A 21,792-nucleotide genomic window follows, 5' to 3' on the forward strand; every position below is an offset into this window, starting at 1 on the left:
AGCACGGGCCTCCACAATCCCCCAACCTCAACCCAATTGAGAGTGTTTGGGATGAGTCGGACCGCAGAGTGAAGGAAAAGCAGCCAACAAGTGCTCAACATATGTAGGAACTCCTTCAAGACTGTTGGAAAAAGCATTCCAGGTGAAGCTGGTTGAGAGAATGCCAAGAGTGTGCAAAGCTGTCATCAAGGCAAATGGGGGTTATTTGAAGAATCTCAAATATAAAATATATTTAAACTTTAGTTTATGTAAACTTCTGACCCACTGGAATTGTGATACATTGAATTATAAGTGAAATAATCTGTCTATAAACAATTGTTGAAAAAATTATTTGTGTCATGCACAAAGTATATGTCCTAACCGACTTGCCAAAACTATAGTTTGTTAACAAGAAATTTGTGGAGTGGTTGAAAAACGAGTTTTAATGACTCCAACCTAAGTGTATGTAAACTTCTGACTTCAACTGTACCTCTACTGGTATACCGTCAAGCCCTGTTTTTTTTCCAGACTGAAAAGATTTTATTGCCTCAAAGTTCCTCGTCTGTAAGTTGGCCTTCACACCAGTCTTTCTGTAAATGTGTTAATTGTACATTATTATTATTATTAGGAAAGAAATCCTTACGGTTAACATCATTCAGTGGAAATGGAGGAGACTGAAAATAAAACATATGCTTAAAATATTTTGATTCCTCTTTCAAAATATAATTTGGTGAATCATGGATAACTCCATCATTTGTAACGAGTTTCTGTAAATTATTTTTGGTAGAATTTCTGTGTTGAAGATTCAAGGAAAATGTTGTGCATTTTTTCCCATTTTCCATCCAATTCACTTTATTTTTGGAATACATTACACTTGATCCTTCTTGAATAAGTACCTGGATTTCTTTTAGTTTTTCCTCTAACCTATTTTGTGCCTCTATAGTACAGTTTCCATTACCATCTACCTGCTCTGTTGCTTCCTCTATTTCCTTTATTAGTCTCATCTCTTTTGACCTAAACTGCCTTTGTTTTAATGATGAGTATTGAATGGCTTCTAAAAGTACATTTGAAAGTTGTCCCTATGTTGTACAAAAAAAAGTGAATTATGAATTACTTTGTCTTAGTTAAGAACAAATTGTCATCCAATAGGCTTTGATTAAATGTCCAATATACCCGTCCACGTGGAAATTCTGTAAGAGTTATATGGAAGCCAATTAGATAATGGTCCGATTCATTTCGGTCTCCTATTAATACGTTTTTAAACTTTTGATGCCAGAAAGAACGAGACTAGGAAGTAATCAAGACGGCTATCTTGATTAAGCCTCCTCCATGTATATCTCACTAGGTCAGGGTTTTTCAACCTCAATATATCCACTAGTTCTAATGTATCCATGATCTTTGTGATCTCCTTATGTGCTTGAGGGTGATAGTTTGTAGAATGATTTCCTTTARGAATCATTGAGGTACTTAAAACGGTATTATAATCTCCCGCCATAATAATAGATTATTTCGTTGCTTGTGATAGATTATTATATATATTTTTGAAAAAGTGTGGATCATCATTATTTGGCCCATATAGATTAATTAGCCAGATCTGTTTTTGGTCCAATAGCATATTTAAAACAATCCATCTTCCTTGCGGATCTGTTTGAACAATCGGATCAACATTTGTATTAATTAGTATAATCACCCCTTTTGAGTTTCTTTGACCATGACAAAAATATATTTCCTTTTTCCACCCAATCTCATCTATATTTGTAAAATGAGTTTCCTGTAAACAATAGATATTATATTCTTTATTTTTTAGCCATGTAAAAATTGATCTTCTTTTTTTATGATCTGCTAAGCCAATACTTATTTCCCCACTTACCATAATGATACCCAAGTTTCAATTATACTTACCACAACCAATGTTTGTAAACTTACCATTAAAAAGCGGCATGATAATTAAGTGTCCATATAGCTGTACCATAATAATTTGCACTGTTAATAAGCATACTGTAGATGCAACTTTGTAAACCTCCAATTGTCCTAATATTCCACCCACTAAAACCTCCCAACATATCTAGGTCTGTTGTCACTAAGACCATCACACCATCACCCTGACTTATGACGCACCTCTGCGTCCTAAGGCAAACCCTTGGCCGCCAATTTGCGTTGGCCAGAGGGAAATATGGGCAGTCCCATGATAACATAATTGTCTATGAGAATGCCTAAGAGAACTAACCAAATAACATGAAAAAATAGTAACAAAAAATAAAAACAATAATAGATKATATTAATATAAATAATAACAGCACAATCTTATACATGCCTGCTCAAATGTGAAAGTCCTAGCAAGGCTATAAGCATGTCAGCCCAGCCTGCTCACTTCATTGGATGCAATTGTTCGTAAAATATTTTAAATATATGAAAAAAATAAGATAAAACAACCTTAATATATCACAAGACCAGAGTCCCCTTTTTAAAATGTCCATTACATGCAAGACATATTTCATGTAGTCCTCATCATATCCTGTTGTAATTCTGACAAAAAAAAGGAAAAAGGAACATAGATTCAAACGGCCGCTAATGACTGCAAGTAAAAATGTGTCTTAGGCATCATATTATATGCTGTTGTATCGTGCCAGAGCCGACCAAAAGCCAACCCCGGGGTCTCCCTTATGGGAAGGCATACTCAAGTTCAATTCACAATCGATTCCGACACAGCCATGACACAACAGCCAAGAACACATGCAGTACTGACAATCCAGAGCGAGTAAACCTGTAAAACCAACCCTCTCTCCACCCTACACATTATGTTTTTTATTCCAGGGTCGTTGRTCTATCACCTCTATCCACATTTTGGGGTTTTGGTAGGTTTTAATAGTCACGGTGGGAACAACATCACCTATACACTTCCTYAWAAACTCAGTCACCGTGTCCGTGTATACGTCAATGTTATTCTCATAGGCAACCCGGAACATATCCCAGTACGCGTGATCAAAACTATCTTGAAGCATGCATTCCGWTTGGTCAGACCAACGTTGAACAGACCTTAGCACGGATACTTCCTGTTTTGAGTTTCTGCCAGTATTTTTTTTATAGAGTAGCTTACTTACTGTTGAACTAGATTGTTTGTTTATTTTGTCTCAATCCAATATTTAATTTAGATATGTATATTTAAGAACCTGTTAGGTTCTGGTTACCTTTTGCATTATACTGTATAAGTATACTGTATAAGTATACTGTATTATACTGTATAAGTATAATGGAAGAGTAGCTTCTGCCTTGAGAGCAGCTAATGGGGATCCCTAATAAAATACAACTAAGTAGTAGCCATATTAGGGATATTTTGATCAGTGGAGGATGGTGGGTGGAGCTATTTGAGGACGGGCTCATTGTAATGGCTGGAATGGAATTAATGGAATGGAGTCAAACATGTGGCATCCATTTGTTTGATGTGTTTGAAACCATTCTATTCTAGCCATTACAATAAACCTGTCCTCCTATAGCTCCTCACACCAACCACCTCTGATTTCGATAGCACCCACATTGGATGATTGTGACTATGAGCTAGTGTGACAGAATATACAAATAAGCGGGTAAATGACCACACAGAGGAATGGACAATAAGCCAATTATTCAGCCATTAGCCATGCTCCAGCCTGAGAAGATGAATCACTGTATCATATCAACACACAAGCTCAAGCCAGGCAATGCACATCATAGAAAACCCAAAACAGAATCATTCGTGTTTGCTTTTTTTTTTAATAAAAGAAAAATGCTGCACACATTGTAAATCTGTCAACTGTGCAGTATTTCTCAGGCATTGAAGGATTGGTTTGTTCTCCAGTGGGACGTGAATATTGTATTTATTCAGCTTACTACTTCCTGACTGTATATTCTTGCCCGGCGACCACCGCCCGGCGACCAAGGGGGTCACATCATATGTTAGAAAACYCTTTTCACATGTCTTGTCTTATCATCAGGGGAATGATAATGGCAAGGGGAAGTCATCAACATTTTCAAATAAATAGATACAGTAGATATTATTTCATTATTTTTACCTCACATTATATACTGAACAAAAATATAAACGCAACATGCAACAATTTCAAAGATTTGACCGAGTTACAGTTCATATAAGGAAATCAGTCAATATAAATACATGAATTAGGCCCTAATCTATGGATTTCACATGACTGGGCAGGGGTCCCGCAGGTGAAGAAGCCGGATGTGGAGGTCCTGGGCTGGCGTGGTAGAGAAATGAACATTCAATTCTCTGGCAACAGCTCTGGTGGACATTCCTGCAGTCAGCATGCCAATCGCACGCTCCCTCAACTAGACATCTGTGGTGTTGTGTGACAAAACTGCACATTTTAAAAGTGGCCTTTTATTGTCCCCAGCAGACGGTGCACCGGTGTAATGATCATGCTGTTTAATCAGCTTCTTGATATGCCATACCTGTCAGGTGGATTGATTATATTGGAAAAGGAGAAGTGCTCACTAACAGGTAGCCTAGTGGTTAGAGCGTTGGGCCAGTAACCGAAAGGTTGCTAGATCGAATCCCCGAGCTGCCAAGACAAAAATCTGTCATTCTGCCCCCTGAACAAGGCAGTTAACCCACTGTTCCTAGGCTGTCATTGTAAATAAGAATTTGTTCATAACTGACTTGCCTTGTAAAATAAATACATTTCCGAGAAATAAGCTTTTTGTCAGAGATTTTTTTATTTCAGCTCATGAAACATAGGACCAACACTTTACCTGTTGCGTTTATATTTTTGTTCAGTATAATTGGAAGAGGAAGGATATACTCTAACATAGGAGTTACCTTTCAATCTTATAGGCCTTTTCATTAAGAGCAGCTGTTTAGCTGGTGAACAGAGGTTAGCCATGTGTCGGCAAAAATGTATTAAGTCAAGAAAGCTTAACAGCAGCCAGCAGGCAACCTTTCCGCACTGGTAGCCTATTGACTGGTAGCCTACTGACTGGTAGTCTGTGACTGGTAGCCTATGACTGGTAGCCTATTGACTGGTAGCCTATTGACTGGTAGTCTGTTGACTGGTAGCCTATTGACTGGTAGTCTGTTGACTGGTAGCCTGTTGACTGGTAGCCTATTGACTGGTAGCCTATTGACTGGTATCCTACTGACTGGTAGCCTATTGACTGGTAGCCTACGGACTGGTAGCCTATTGACTGGTAGTCTGTTGACTGGTTAGCCTATTGACTGGTAGCCTATTGACTGGTAGCCTGTTGTACTGTAGGCCTGTTGACTGGTAGCCTATTGACTGGTAGTTGTGACTGGTAGCCTATGACTGGTATAGGCCTATGACTGGTAGCCTATTGACGGTAGCCTGTTGACTGGTAGCCTATTGACTGGTAGCCTATTGACTGGCTAGTAGCCTATGACTGGTAGCCTATTGACTGGTATCTGTTGACTGGTAGCCTATTGACTGGTGCCTACTGACTGGTAGCCTATTGACTGGTAGTCTGTTGACTGGTTAGCCTATTGACGGTAGCCTATTGACTGGTAGCCTGTTGACTGGTAGCCTATTGACTGGTAGCCTATTGACTGGTAGTCTGTTGACTGGTAGCCTGTTGACTGGTAGCCTGTTGACTGGTAGCCTACTGACTGGTAGCCTATTGACTGGTAGTCTGTTGACTGGTAGTCTTTTGACTGGTAGGCCTGTTGACTGGTACTCTATTGACTGGTAGCCTATTGACTGGTAGCCTATTGACTGGTAGCCTATTGACTGGTAGTCTATTGACTGGTAGCCTGTTGACTGGTAGTCTATTGACTGGTAGCCTGTTGACTGGTAGTCTATTGACTGGTAGCCTGTTGACTGGTAGCCTATGACGGTAGCCTGTGACTGGTAGCCTGTTGACTGGTAGCCTGTTGACTGGTAGCCTATTGACTGGTAGTCTATTGACTGGTAGTCTATTGACTGGTAGCCTGTTGACTGGAAGCCCGTTGACTGGTAGTCTATTGACTGGTAGCCTGTTGACTGGTAGGTCTATTGACTGGTAGCCTATTGACATGTAGCCTATTGACTGGTAGCCTGTTGACTGGTAGTCTATTGACTGGTAGCCTGTTGACTGTAGCCTATTGACTGGTAGTCTATTGACTGGTAGTCTATTGACTGGTAGTCTATTGACTGGTAGCCTGTTGACTGGTAGCCTATTGACTGGTAGTCTGTTGACTGGTAGCCTGTTGACTGGTAGCCTGTTGACTGTAGCCATTGACTGGTATCTATTGACGGTAGCCTATGACTGGTAGCCTATTGACTGGTAGCCTGTTGACTGGTAGCCTGTTGACTGGTAGTCCTGTTGACTGGTAGGCCTATTGACTGGTAGTCTATTGACTGGTAGCCTATTGACTGGTAGCCTATTGACTGGCTAGCCTATTGACTGGTACCTGTTGACGGTATCCTGTTGACTGGTAGCCTATTGACTGGTAGCCTATTGACTGGTAGCCTATTGACTGGTAGCCCGTTGACTGGTAGCCCATTGACTGGTAGCCTATTGACTGGTAGCCTATTGACTGGTAGCCTATTGACTGGTAGCCTATGACTGGTATCCTGTTGACTGGTAGCCTACTGACTGGTAGTCTATTGACTGGTAGCCTATTGACTGGTAGCCTGTGACTGGTAGCCTATTGACTGGTAGCCTATTGACTGGTAGCCTGTTGACTGGTAGCCTATTGACTGGTAGCCTATTGACTGGTCGACTATTGAGTGTAGCCTATTGACTGGTAGCCTATTGACTGGTAGCCTGTTGACTGGTAGCCTGTTGACTGGTAGCCTATTGACTGGTAGCCTATTGACTGGTAGCCTATTGACTGGTAGTCTATTGACTGGTAGCCTATTGACTGGTAGCCTATGACTGGTAGCCTATTGATGGTAGCCTACTGACTGGTAGCCTGTTGACTGGTAGCCTGTTGACTGGTAGCCTGCTGACTGGTAGCCTGTTGACTGGTAGCTTATGACTGGAGCCAGTTGACTGGTAGCCAGTGACTGTAGCCTGTTGACTGGTAGATCATTGACTGGTAGCCTGTTGACTGGTAGCTTATTGACTGGTAGCCTACTGATGGTATTCTATTGACTGTAGCCTACTGACTGGTAGCCTACTGACTGGTGCCTACTGACTGGTAGCCTACGACTGGTAGCCTGTGACTGGTAGCCTATTGACTGGTAGCTTATTGACTGGTAGCCTATTGACTGGTAGCCGTATTGACTGGTAGCCTATTCGCGGGTGATTTTTCAAAGCCTATGTCAGATACTCCAGTGAGTGTAATTTGCTTAAACATTAGGTGTTGAGAAATATCATTAGAATGAATGTGATTCAAAATTATTTTATTCTGTTGTTGATAGCGATATTCATAAAAACATTGGGGGGGGGAAATGAAGTCTATGTGTCTCTGTTCTAGGTACCTGGTGTTCTACTGCCCCCAGGACATGGTGTATTCCTGTACTGCCCTCTTRCCTGTGCGTCTGGTGCTGACGGGCATGAAGGAGGTGACCCGCACATGGAAAGTCCTGGGGGGCGTGGCTGAGGCACACAGCAAGTACAAGGATGGACTGCTGGTGATGATCGCTATAGGATGGGCTAAAGGTAGGAATATTGCTGTTTTAGTATATACTGTACATGTATATATACACAGACAAAGTCTCTCTTCATGGTATAGTATAATTTGTTTTTAAGGTAAGTACCTTTGTTTATTGTATACTGACAAGTACACGACATGGCCAAAAGTATGTGGACACCCCTTCAAGTTATTGGATTKGGCTATTTCAGCCACACCCGTTGCTGACAGGTGAATAAAATCGAGCACACAGTCATGGAATCTTTATAGACAAAAATTGGCAGTAGAATGGATTTACTGACGAGCTCAGTGACTTTCAATGTGGCACCGTCATAGGATGCCACCTTTCCAACAAGTCAGTTCGTCAAATTTCTGCCCTGCTAGATCTGCCCCAGTCAACTGTAAGTGCTGTTATTGTGAAGTGGAAACGTCTAGGAGCAACAACGGCTCAGCCTTGAAGTGGTAGGCCACACAAGCTCACAGAATGAGACCACAGAGTGCTATTCGRGGAGCGAATAAAAATTGTCTGTCTTTGGTTGCATCACTCACTAGATGCCAAACTGCCTCTGGAAGCAACGTCAACACAAGAACTGTTCATCGGGAGCTTCATGAAATGGGTTTCCATGGCCGAGCAGCTGCACACAAAAGCCTAAGTTCACCATGCGCAATGCCAAGTGTCGGCTGGAGTGGTGTAACGCTCGCTGCCATTGGACTCTGGAGCAGTGGAAGCGTGTTCTCTGGAGTGATGATCACGCTTCACCATCTGGCAGTCTGACGAACGATTCTGGGTTTGGCGGATGCACAACCTGCCGGAATGCATAGTGTCAACTGTAAAGTTTGGTGYGGAAGAATAATGGTCTGGGGCTGGTTTTCATGGTTCGAGCTAGGCCCCTTAGTTCCAGTGAAGGGAAATCTTAACACTACAGCATACGATGACATTCTCGACAATTCTGTGCTTCCAACTTTGCTTCCAACAGTCTGGGGAATGCCCTTTCCTGTTTCAGTATAATAATTCCCCGGTGCACAAAGCGAGGTCCATACCGAAATGGTTTGTCAAGATCGGTGTGAAGAACTTGACTGGCCTGCACAGAGCCCTGACCTCAACCCCACGAACACCTTTGGGATGAATTGTAACGCCGACTGCGAGCCAGACCTAATCGCCCAACATGATTTTGGAATGAAATGTTCGACAAGCAGGTGTCCATATACTTTTGTGTATGTGTTGTGAATGCAATACACACAACCATACAGATTAYGGGCTTGTAAGTAAGCATTTCACTGTAAGGTCTACCTARACCTGTTGTTGCGCAGGTGACAAATACAATTTGATTTGAATCTGTCAACCTCTGGCCACCATGCGCTATGCTAGGGAACCACTCAGTGGTGTAGTTCAGAGTAAACACAAGTAAATACAGTTTACCCACCTTTTGCAGGAAAATGCATTGAAAGTATAGGGAGCGTTACCTCTTTCACTGCGACCGACGGTCAGATTTTACCCACCTATTTTTTATTTACCACTACATCACTGGTAGCACTGTGTGTGTACTGCTCACTGACAAGCATGTGGAAGATATGGCCAGATCTAGTACACACACACAGATATATAAACTCTCTCTCACACATTCAATATAAATTGGTTATAAATCAATTTGGGGTGGGGGGGGGGGTGGCTGTTGGTAATCATTCATAAGACAAGTTTCAGGAATGTAATGGATATTAAACACATTACTATTGTGGTTATTAGTCCTGACCTTTTGGTCCGTACGAATGCTGCTAAATAACATGAGGTTGCGTTGACACTAATTGTGATCCTGAAGATTATAGTTTCGCTGTTCAGCTCTGTGCTTTGAATAACAAGCAGCCCAGCAGCCCTTACACATCACAAAGAAATAGAGCTTTCTGATTTGACTTTGTTGAGGTGTTATTAGACCTTAAGACTTTTCAGCTACTAGCCTGGTCGCAGATCTGTTTGTGCTTTATAGCAAACTCCTTTTTATGCCAAACAGACCATAGGAGCCAGACAGCACAAACAAGTCTATAAAGATGTTATACCAGTCCAGGACAATGACGCAGGGTCGTATCTCTTTCTCTTCAGGTGCTGGAGGAGGTCTGATCAGTAATTTTGAACAGCTGGTCAGAGGAGTCTGGAAGCCAGAAACCAATGAGCTTCTCAAGATGACCTAGTAAGTCCCCTCCTCTCCCAGAGCTCGTACTGTAGGATCAGTTAGTAATTCCTCTGCTCTCCTTGGGCTTGAACTATAGGATCAGTTAGTATGTCCCCTCCTCTCTGAGGCCTCGTACTGTAGGATCAGTTAGTATGTCCCCTCCTCTCTGAGGCCTCGTACTGTAGGATCAGTTAGTATGTCCCCTCCTCTGAGGCCTCGTACTGTAGGATCAGTTAGTATGTCCCCTCCTCTGAGGCCTCGTACTGTAGGATCAGTTAGTATGTCCCCACCTCAGAGGCCTCGTACTGTAGGATCAGTTAGTATGTCCCCACCTCTGAGGCCTCGTACTGTAGGATCAGTTAGAAGGAGGATAGAATGTGTTCAGTGTCTGTGTTAGCCTGGTCCCACGTCTGTTTGTGTTGTTTATAGCTAACTCCTATGTTTGGCATGACAATGACAAGCAACGCGCATGACCCGCCCTCCTGAGGATCTTTTACTCCTGCGACTCTTTCATACTTTTGTCGTTTTTTCCCCGTTAACGTTACGACCACGTAAAGGTTTGTAATGACCTGTCAAACACATCACAGTAATGGCTGAAATGGACTCAATGGAATACATTGTCTTTCCYTTGCCTCTATAAGAACGATAAAGCTTAGTCGGGATTTAACGCATCGTCTCAACACTTACATGAGAAGAAAGATAACTTTATTTTTATGGGTGTTATTTTTTGTGGATTTGAAAAAAGTAATAATTTAATACAGTTGAAATGATTACCAATGAAATGCCTCGAAATGAAAGCTACTTCCCAAAAATGAACATTCAGATTGTAGTGATGATATGTCTGATCTCGCAAACATTGGAAAGTTTGTATACATGTAGATAGGTATAATCTAGAGCCAAGCGTCTTGATTTGTAATCTGAGGGCATCCGGCTGTTGACACACCTTGATGAATTATGCAGCAGAACATGACAACAACAGTAATTCATGACGCAGTCTAGACAGCACAGGTGATTGCATGTAGGCCTAGGCCCCTAGATAGAGCAAGGTTTTGGTGGTTTAAGCCCCGCTCCACCCCTTTATGTTAATGTATTAATATATGCAAATACACCGGTGTATTTATGCAAATGAAGCACGTATAATTTTCTTTCTTTTAACACAAAATACCTTATAACATTACAAAATCTATATATGAGTGCAATCTAAGATTTAAAAAAAATAAAAAAAACATTTTACAATAAATTGAATATCTGAATTCCAACAAATCCCTGGACTCATTTTTTGTTAGACGGTTCGGAGTATCTTCATCCATTGTCCAACTGTTGCGTTTATTACAGTTGTTTAAAAAAAACAATTGACAATTTTGATGACTGTCGCTACAATGACGTGTCAAACRCATTCCATGGAGGGTCGAGTGTCTGCGMGTTTTCGCTCCACCCTTGTACTTGATTGATGAATTAAGYTCATTAATTACTAAGGAACCCCCCTTACCTGGTTGTTTAGGTCTTAATTGAAAGAAAAAAACAAAAACCTGCAGACACTCGGCCCCCCGGTGGAATGAGTTTGATACCTCTGATGTAGGCTTTAAAGCACAAACTGATCTGAGACCAGGCTAGGTCTGTGTGATGTTGTACACAGAAACCAAATGATGTAATTGGAGATTCACTGAGTGACACATCGGTTACTGGCTTGCTGAGTATGTAGACGTTGATCTCTAAAACCACTGTGATGAATGATAATGCATGTCTTTATTCTCATGAGAGAGAGAGGCCCTCCTTGTCCCCAACCAAGGAGGGCCTACTGCAACACCTAGATCTTCTGCACAGATTCTGTCAGACCTGGGCCTGACAGTAAATCTCAGTAAGACAAAAATAATCGCGTTCCAAAAAAGGTCCTGTTGCCAGAAACAGAAATACAAATTCCATCTAGACACCGTTGCCCTAGAGCACACAAACAACTATACATACCTCGGCCTAAACATCAGCGCCACAGGTAACATCCACAAAGCTGTGAACGATCTGAGAGACAAGGCAAGAAGGGCCTTCTATGCCAAAAAAAGGAACATAAAATTCGACATACCAATTAGGATCTGGCAAAAAATACTTGAATCAGTCATAGAACCCATTGCCCTTCATGGTTGTGAGGTCTGGGGTCCGCTCACCAACCAAGAATTCACAAAATGGGATTAACACCAAATTGAGACTCTGCATGAAGAATTCTGCAAAAACATATCCTCTGTGTACAACATAAAACACCAAATAATGCATGCAGAGAAGAATTAGGCCGATATCCGCTAATTARCCAAATCCAGAAAAGAGACGTTTAATTCTACAACCACCTAAAAGGAAGCGATTCCCAAACCTTCCATAACAAAGCCATCACCTACAGAGAAATGAACCTGGAGAAGCATCTCRAATCCAAAGTTAAATCTAGAATCGGCTTCCTATTTCGCAACAAATTTGTTTTTCTGCTCTTTTGTACACCAGTATTTCTACTTGCACATCGTCGTCTGCACATATATCACTCCAGTGTAAATTGCTAAATTGTAATTACTTCGCCACTATTGGCCTATTTATTGCCTTACCTCCTTATTTATTTTGCACACACTGTATACAGATTTTTCTAGTACGTTATTGACTGTATGTTTGTTTATCCCATGTGTAACTCTGATGTTTTTGTCGCACTGCTTTGCTTTATCTTGGCCAGGTCGCAGTTGTAAATGAGAACTTGTTCTCAACTGACCTACCTGGTTAAATCAAGGTGAAACAAAATAAATTAAAAAAGAGAGAGAGAGAGAGATCTGTTCATAGCCATAATGATGAAGTTACTAATCTGACTGACCTCTGACTTTGTGTGCAGCCCTACTAAGATCACCCTGATAGGAGCAGTGCTATTCGCCCTGCAGCAGACCCAGTACCTGGCCATCCAGAAGCACCACCTCATGTTGCTGTACACCGTCTTCACTGTTGTCAACAAAGTCAGTCACTAACCTGATCCTATCCCTAGCCTCAACCCTAACACTGACAGGGCAGGGCCTCTACAAAGACATAGGGCCAGTTTCCTGGACCCAGATCAAGCGTAGTCCCAGATCTGTTTGTGCTATATAGCCAACTCGTATGGTCATTGTGGCACAATCAGATCTGGGATCAAGATAGATCAAGCCTACATCTGGACCAGAAAGCATGCTCAATGGAGAATCTCAACTACTTTTTAGTCCAGAAATGGCTTCGATCTTGATCTGGGAAACCTACCAATACATAATGTRTATGGCAATCAAAAACATTCTTTCTCCATGTTGACTATCTCACAACATCCAGTCCATGTTATTTGAAGGACCTATCTTTATACTTATATTTAGCTATGACTCAACTTTAGTCTTGTATTGCCTCTAGCAGAGGAATTTTGCATCATTTTCTTCTCGTTGCATCATTCCTCCTCAATCCTCTCACAATGAGTGATGTCTCCTGCTCTTGACATCTTATAAATCTAATCACAGGTTCTCAGAACTCTCCCAACTGTTAGATTAGAGTTCTCCTATCAACTCATTAAAGTTACATTTAATCTGATAAATCATATGATAAATCTTGTCTACTTCTTTATTAGTCATTCTGTAGTCATTTTCATCACTTCATCCTGTCTCTCCATCTCTTTAAATCCTTCCATCTATTTATTTTCCCCCCAGACAAGTATGATGCTGACCGGCTCCTCCTCTTCGCCCTTCGCTCCCATCGAGTCTGTTGTGCACCGCACGTTCTTTGCCGGGCCATCACCATCCTTCACGTCTGAGACCAAGACCTCTGTTGTGAAGAAGGGRACCGGTGAGAGCTTGAACAGAGCAGCGGTTCCTGAGACCTCCAAGGCCCCAGGGTCCTCGTCCAAGACTGCAGCACACAACAGGGGAAAGGGCTCACCAAAGAAGGCCAAAGTGCAGTCGGAGAGCACTGAGACAGACAGCTGCAAGAAGAGTGACTAGAGTCCTTATACTGCGGTGTACTGTATAGAAATAGAATCTATAGAACGGACAGTTGTTTAGCATACTGTAATTTGACTGGTAAAGCCATGGGTGCACTTAATGGGGCTGTCCATTCTAGAAATMATATTTATATTCTGTGCTGCCCTTCTTATCCTGGCTAGGACAATCTATTCTCTGTGTCCTGTGGCACTGTCGTCCTGTGATAGGTCCCAATTTGCTACCACACCTTTTTTTGTCCTAACCCTTTGATGTTTGTAGATCTGTAAGCTGGAAGCAATATGATAGAAGCTTCACCACTACACTGCTTATGTTCATTGTATACCTGTCCAGAACCTTCAGATCTTCAAACATGGAAGGGTTATGGGCGAGCTGGAGGAGTAGGGAGCAAATTGGGTCTGTCTGTCTCACTCTAGAATGAGAGCAAATAGAATATGTGCTGATTTTAATATATTATACAGTAACGTAGCTTTATAATCCTTTTCTAATTCTGRGATGATGCATCCTGTTTTCTACGGAGTTTTGGTGAAAAATACTGTCCATGGTGCTGATCAGCCACTTTTTATCTGTATATTAATAATAATATATTCTGTTTTATGTACCCGTACATTTCCTACTATGAAATGTTTTAAGAATTTACATGACAATTTATATAATTATTACTCAGGTCTTCTATTATATTTATGCTTAAGAAAATGCACTTGAATGCAGGAATTTCTAAATGGAATGCTTTTTGCGGCACTTTGCTGCAAACACTGCCTCTTTTGTGAATACTTTAAATTCTATTGAAAAGTAAATGTTCACATGCACTTTAATCTGACTTGTTGTCGTTCTTATCACAACCGAAATACAAAAACTTGGTCATTTGTAAACGTTTGTGTGATAAACCTTTTAGTTAATAACCTTTTAGTTAATAACCTTTTAGTTCATAACCTTTTAGTTAATACACTTTTAGTTAATACACTTGTAGTTAATACACTTGTAGTTAATAACCTTTTAGTTAATAACCTTTTAGTTAATAACCTTTTAGTTAATACACTTGTAGTTAATAACCTTTTAGTTAATAACCTTTTAGTTAATAAACTTTTAGTTCATACAAGTAATGTATCTCCCGAGTGGAGCAGTGGTCTAAGGTACTGCATCTCAGTGCAAGAGGTGTCACTACAGTCCCTGGTTCAAATCCAGGCTGTATCACATCTGGTTGTGATTGAGAGTCCKATAGGGCGGCGCACAATTGGCCCAGCGTCGTTTGGCTTTGGCCGGGSTAGGCCGTCATTGTAAATAAGAATTTGTTCTTAACTGACTTGCCTAGTTAAATGAATCATATTTTCAGATACACAGCCTCCATGCTCTGTGGAGTCAGTTGTTATGAATGTATTTGAAATATTCACATATTTCCTCAATGATATTCTGAMCATTGGCAAGGTTCTATAGCTGTTGTTATTGTTAGCTGTGGTCATGTCCAGGGCAAGACACATTTAACAAGGCAAAGGAAAGGTCAGATTTAGCTGAAGAAATACATCAATATCTCAGTCTGCTTTACCTTTAAATGGAAAAGAGGTGCAATTATTTTAATTATGTAATTCGTGCAATGTGTCTCTGTCTATGGCTTGTAATTGCCCTAATGTTTTCTTAATTGATTTGGAACAGAAACCAACGGGAGCTCACAGACGTAACCTTTCTTCCTTTGAGATGAAAAAAGAGTGAAACATTGCATCATTGTAGCATCAGAATGTGATTGATACTTCATCCACTTTAAGCAGCGTAGGAAAATGAAATCCTGAAATCCTGAAATCCCTTCAAATTCACGAGATTACCTTTAGAGAGTTTGGAAAAGAGTCCCACGGGAATACAAATTAAGAACAGAGGTAGTGCTCAAAGACTAGAAGTAAATGAGTGTTGTAGCAGATATCTGTCCATCTGTAATGATCAAAGTCCACAGAAGTGCCACCACCTCCGCATGTTAATTAGAGTGCCATCTACCTCTTGTGTGTACTGAGTCTCAGGATGAACTCTGAGCCCTGGGAAGTTTAAAGTAACATTTACAGGCAGGGATTTTCATTCTCTCTCTGTCTCTCTCTGTCCCTCTCTCTCTGTCTCTCTCTCTCTCTCTCTCTCTCTCTGTCTCTCTCTGTCTCTCTCTCTCTGTCTATCTGTCTCTCTTTCTCTCTCTCTGTCTCTCTCTGTCTCTCTCTCCACTATAGAATGATGCAGGTGAAGAACAGCTCTGCTCCCAGCCAAACCCCCCCCCCCCCCCCCCGGTACACAAAAACCATGGCATGGCCCGATAGGCCTGGGCAGAGGTCCCAGAATAAGCCAAGGGCATGGCATGCTATGCATTGGGACTGTCTGGTTGTCTCTCTGTGTCAAACGGAAAGGAGAGAAGAGATTAGGCTGGAATGGCGGCTCAGTTAAATAGAGGGTCTGTGTTCCAAATGGCACATGCTTTTGAGCAGTGCCCAGAGGACTCTGACTTTAACCAGTTAAATATCCATTAATAACCATGAACACTCTAAATGCTGGAAATTCCATTTAAGACAATATCACCTCCCATGATGACATCACATCCCAAACACCAGGCATACACAACAGCGCTGTTGCTTGACAAGTGGGCACGCTAGTTACCATACCAACAGAATGCTGGTTGCAGGGAGATTCTAATGTGTTTTAATCCCTCCCACCTGGACCGATTTGCTCTCTGATGTCAGTTGGAAATCCACACTGAATGATTCTCATTTAAATCCCAACTGTAACAGACAGTCAGCAGAGTGCTTTCACTGGAGCTCTGGTCAAAAGCAGTGCACTATTTAGGGAATAAAGTGCTTCAGATGCACCCTCAGACTGGAGAGGCACACTWTCACCCCCACCACTAGTGTACTTGTTATTTCATCATCACGGTAGAAAGGGGTGCATGTACAGGTATCTTCCACCGGGGGGCATGGGGTGTCCCTCCTTGTTTGGCTGGAGGAGGAGAGGAGAGCATGCAGAGAGGCCGCTATTGGCCGGGACGGGAGGAGAGGACGGTGCTYGTGGGCTGGCCAGCTGGGGGCTCCTCTCCCTCAGAGGGAATGGTAGCTGTCCACAGCACAGCCACAGAGTGGCACGTCCCTAACAAAGGCGGGCAGAGTCCATCAAAACCAAACAAAGAGACCTCAGTCACACACACACGGCACGCAGACACACACACGTATGGAAGTGCACACACACGGACACACATGTCTGGACGTGCACACACACGTACACACACACACTTCCCACCAACGACCAGCGACCAGCCGTGCAGCCAGACGCAGATAAAGACCCTGTGTACATCCTTCTCCACACACACCAATACCGAACACACACCAATACCGAACACACACCAATACCGAACACACACCAATACCGAACACACACAATACCGAACACACACCAACACCAATACCGAACACACCACCACAACACCTCACCACACCACACCCAAAAATGTAAATAAAAATAATAAGTTCCTCACACACACCAATACCTCACACACACACACCAATACCTCACCCATACCAATACCTCACACACACCAATACCTCACACACACCACCAATACCTCACCCACCACCAACAACCACACACCAAATACCTCACCCACACCAATACCGAACACACACAATACCGAACACACACCATACGAACACCTACCAAAACCGAACACACACCAATACCTCACCCACACCAACAACTCACCACACACCAATACCTCACCCACACCAATACCAACACACACCAATACCGAACACACCACCAATACGAACACCTACCAACACCGAACACACACCAATACTCAACCACACCATACCGAACACACACAATACCGAACACACCAATACCGAAACACCACACCAATACCGAACACACCACCAATACCGAACACACCAATAACCGAACCACACCACACCAATACCGAACACACACCAATACCAACACACACACACCAATACCGAACACACACACCAATACGAACACACACCAATACCGAACACACACACCAATACCGAACACACACCAATACCGAACACACACACCAATACCGAACACACACCAATACCGAACACCCACACCAATACCGAACACACACCAATAACCTCACCACACCATACGAACCACACACCAATAACCGAACACACCAATACCGAACACACACCAATTACCGAACACACACCAATACCGAACCACACACACAATACCGAACACCACACCAATACCGAACACACACACCAATACCGAACCACACACCAATACCGAAACCCACCCACACCAATACCGAAACACACACCAATCACACCATCACAACCACACACACCAATACGAACACACCACCAATACCGAACACACACCAATACCGAACACACACCAATACCGAACACACACCAATACCGAACACACACCAATACCGAACACACACACCAATACCGAACACACATCCTCCATGTCTTTATTCAACCTTGATCTAAGGTGGTTGTTTCTTTCAAAAGTAAAGGACATTAGCTACACTACAACATATGACATCCAAGATTTGGATTACAAATGTATGGTCTATCTTGTGTTTCTCACTGCCCCTGCAAGCAAACACTCTTGTATGGTGTTGGTGGTGTGTTCCTTAAGTTGTGTGATTGATAGTCGTCTGACTATCCTCTGGCTTTACATTGGAAAGTGACAGGCTTCCCAGCTAACAATTCTAGGGAGAGAGAACGTTTTTATAATGTTAACCGTAATGTTCCCCAGATGTTTGAGTGTTCAGTTTTCCGTTAGTTAGGGGAACATTCTATGTATGTTAACAAAAAACATKCTGAGAACCTATTTAGCATGTTGTTAAAGATAGAAGAACATTCCCTCAATGTCAGACAGAATTTACAGAGAACGTGGTTGACATGTTCTCAGAATATCCAATATTTATGTTCTAGACACGTTTCATTGGAACACTGCAAGAGCATTTCTTTGTCCAGTTTTCTGAGGGTTAGGAGAATATTGCATCAACGTCCCACCAATCAAATCAAATCAGATCAGATCAAATCAGATTTTATTTGTCACATACACGTGGTTAGCAGATGTTAATGCGAGTGTAGCGAAATGCTTGTGCTTCTAGTTCCGACAATGCAGTAATAACCAACAAGTAATCTAACCTAACAATTCCACAACTACTACCTTATACACACAAGTGTAAAGGGATAAAGAATATGTACATAAAGACATATGAATGAGTGATGGTACAGAACGGCATAGGCAAGATGCAGTAGATGATATAGAGTACAGTATATACATATGAGATGAGTACTGTAGGGTATGTAAACATAAAGTGGCATAGTTTAAAGTGGCTAGTGATACATTGTATTACATAAAGATGGCAAGATGCAGTAGATGATATAGAGTACAGTATATACATATACATATGGATGAGTAATGTAGGGTATGTAAACATATTATTAAGTGGCATTGTTAAAGTGGCTAGTGGTACATTTTTACATAATTTCCATCAATTCCCATTATAAAGTGGCTGGAGTTGAGTCAGTATGTTGGCAGCGGCCACTAAATGTTAGTGGTGGTCGTTTAACAGTCTGATGGCCTTGAGATAGAAGCTGTTTTTCAGTCTCTCGGTCCCTGCATTTGATGCACCTGTACTGACCTCGCCTTCTGGATGATACGCGGTAACAGGCAGTGGGCTTGGGTGGTTGTTGTCCTTGATGATCTTTATGGCCTTCCTGTGACATCGGGTGGTGTAGGTGTCCTGAGGGCAGGTAGTTTGCCCCCGGTGATGCATTCTGCAGACCTCACTACCCTCTGGAGAGCCTTACGGTTGTGGGCGGAGCAGTTGCCGTACCAGGCGGTGATACAGCCCGACAGGATGCTCTCGATTGTGCATCTGTAGAAGTTTGTGAGTGCTTTTGGTGACAAGCAGAATTTCTTCAGCCTCCTGAGGTTGAAGAGGCGCTGCTGGCGCCTCTTCACAACGCTGTCTGTGTGGTGGACCAATTCAGTTTGTCCGTGATGTTACACCGATGAACTTAAAACTTTCCACCTTCTCCACTACTACCCGTCATGTGGATAGGGGGTGCTCCCCTCTGCTGTTTCCTGAAGTCCACAACTCACTCCTTTGTTTTGTGACGTGAGTGTGAGGTTATTTTCCTGACACCACACTCCGAGGGCCTCACCTCCTCCCTGTAGGCGTCTCGTCGTGGTTGGTAATCAAAGCCTACCACTGTAGTGCATCCGCAAACTTGATGATTGAGTTGGAAGCGTGCATGGCCACCAGTCGTGCTGGTGAACAGGAGTACAGAGAGAGGGCTCAGAACGCACCCTTTGTGGGCCCCAGTGTTGAGATCAGCGGGTGGAGATGTTGTTACCTACCCTCACCACCTGGGGGCCGGCCCTCAGGAAGTCCAGGACCCAGTTGCACAGAGCGGGTCGAGACCAGGGTCTCGAGCTTGATGACGAGTTTGGAGTACTATGGTGTTAATGCTGAGCTGTAAGTCGATGAACAAGCATTCTCACATAGGTATCCTCTTGTCCAGATGGGTTAGGGCAGTGTGCAGGTGCAGTGTGGTTGCGATTGCGTCGTCTGTGGACCTATTGGGCGGTAAGGCAAATTGGAGTGGGTCTAGGGTGTCCGGTAGGGGGGAGGTGATATGGTCCTTGACTAGTCTCTCAAAGGCACTTCATTATGACGGAAGTGATGCTACGGGGCGGTAATCGTTTAGCTCAGTTACCTTAGCTTTCTTGGGAACAGGAACAATGGTGGCCCTCTTGAAGCATGTGGGAACAGCAGCGCTGGATAAGGATTGATTGAATATGTCCGTAAACACACCAGCCAGCTGGTCTGCGCTGCTCTGAGGACGCGGCTGGGAATGCCGTCTGGCCTGCAGCCTTGCGAGGTTAACACGTTTAAATTTTTTACTCACCTCGGCTGCAGTGAAGGAGAGCCCGCAGGTTTTGGTAGCGGGCCGTGTCAGTGGCACGTTATTTTCCTCAAAGCGAGCAAAAAAGTTATTTAGCCTGTCCGGGAGCAAGACATCCTGGTCCGCGACGGGGCGGTTTTCTTTTGTAATCCGTGATTGACTGTAGACCCTGCCACATACCTCTTGTGTCTGAGCTGTTGAATTGCGACTCTATTTTGTCCTGTACTGGGACTTAGCTTGTTTGATTGCCTTGCGGAAGAATAGCTACACTGTTTGATTCGATCATGTTTCCGGTCACTTTGCCCTGGTTAAAAGCAGTGGTTCGCGCTTCAGTTTCACGCGAATGCTGCCGTCAATCCACGGTTTCTGGTTTGGAATGTTTTAATGTTTGCTGTGGGTACGACATCGTCAATGCACTTTCTAATGAACTCGCTCACCGAATCAGCGTATTCGTCAATGTTGTTGTTGGACGCAATGCGGAACATATTCCAATCCGCGTGATTGAAGCAGTCTTGAAGCGTGGAATCAGATTGGTCGGACCAGCGTTGAACAGACCTGAGCGCGGGAGCTTGTTGTTTTAGTTTCTGTTTGTAGGCTGGAATCAACAAAATGGAGTCGTGGTCAGCTTTTCCGAAAGGAGGGCGGGGGAGGGCCTTATATGCGCCGCGGAAGTTAGTATAACAATATCCAAGGTTTACCAGCCCTGGTAGCACAATCATATGCTGATAGAATTTCAGCTAGTTTGTTTTTAGATTAGCCTTGTTAAAATACCCAGCTACGATGAATGCAGCCTCAGGGTGTGTGGTTTCCAGTTTACAAAGAGTCAGATAAAGTTCGTTCAGGGCCATCGATGGTGCTGCTTTGGGGGGAATATATACGGCTGTGATTATAATCGAATAGAATTCCCTGGTAGATAATGCGGTCGACATTTGATTGTGAGGAGTTCTAGATCAGGTGAACAGAATGACTTGAGTTCCTGTATGTTGTTATGATCACACCACGTCTCGTATCATAAGGGACAACCCCCGCCCCTCTTCTTACCAGAAAGATGTATGTTTCTGTCGGCGCGATGCGTGAAGAAACAGCTGGCTGTACCGACCCGTTAGCGTCTCTTGAGTTAGCCATGTTTCCATGAAGCAGAGAAGTTACAATCCCTGATGTGTCTCTGAATGTTACCCGTGCTCGGATTTCAT

At 42.9% G+C, this 21,792-nt stretch overlaps 1 protein-coding gene across 1 annotated transcript in view; it reads left to right on the top strand.

Annotated features, from left to right (window-relative positions):
- Window positions 1-13,719, top strand: part of LOC111981840 (trimeric intracellular cation channel type B) — a 42,694-nt gene extending 28,975 nt beyond the window's left edge. Inside the window, exons 3-6 of the mRNA XM_024013304.2 lie at window positions 7,388-7,572; window positions 9,639-9,726; window positions 12,566-12,683; window positions 13,389-13,719. Of these exons, the coding sequence (XP_023869072.1) occupies window positions 7,388-7,572; window positions 9,639-9,726; window positions 12,566-12,683; window positions 13,389-13,679 (682 nt within the window). The 3' untranslated portion in view covers window positions 13,680-13,719. The remainder of the gene's footprint in view (window positions 1-7,387; window positions 7,573-9,638; window positions 9,727-12,565; window positions 12,684-13,388) is intronic.
- The last annotated feature ends 8,073 nt before the right edge of the window (window positions 13,720-21,792 follow it).

This window comes from Salvelinus sp. IW2-2015, linkage group LG20, assembly GCF_002910315.2.
Source record: "Salvelinus sp. IW2-2015 linkage group LG20, ASM291031v2, whole genome shotgun sequence".
NCBI lineage: Eukaryota > Metazoa > Chordata > Actinopteri > Salmoniformes > Salmonidae > Salvelinus > Salvelinus sp. IW2-2015.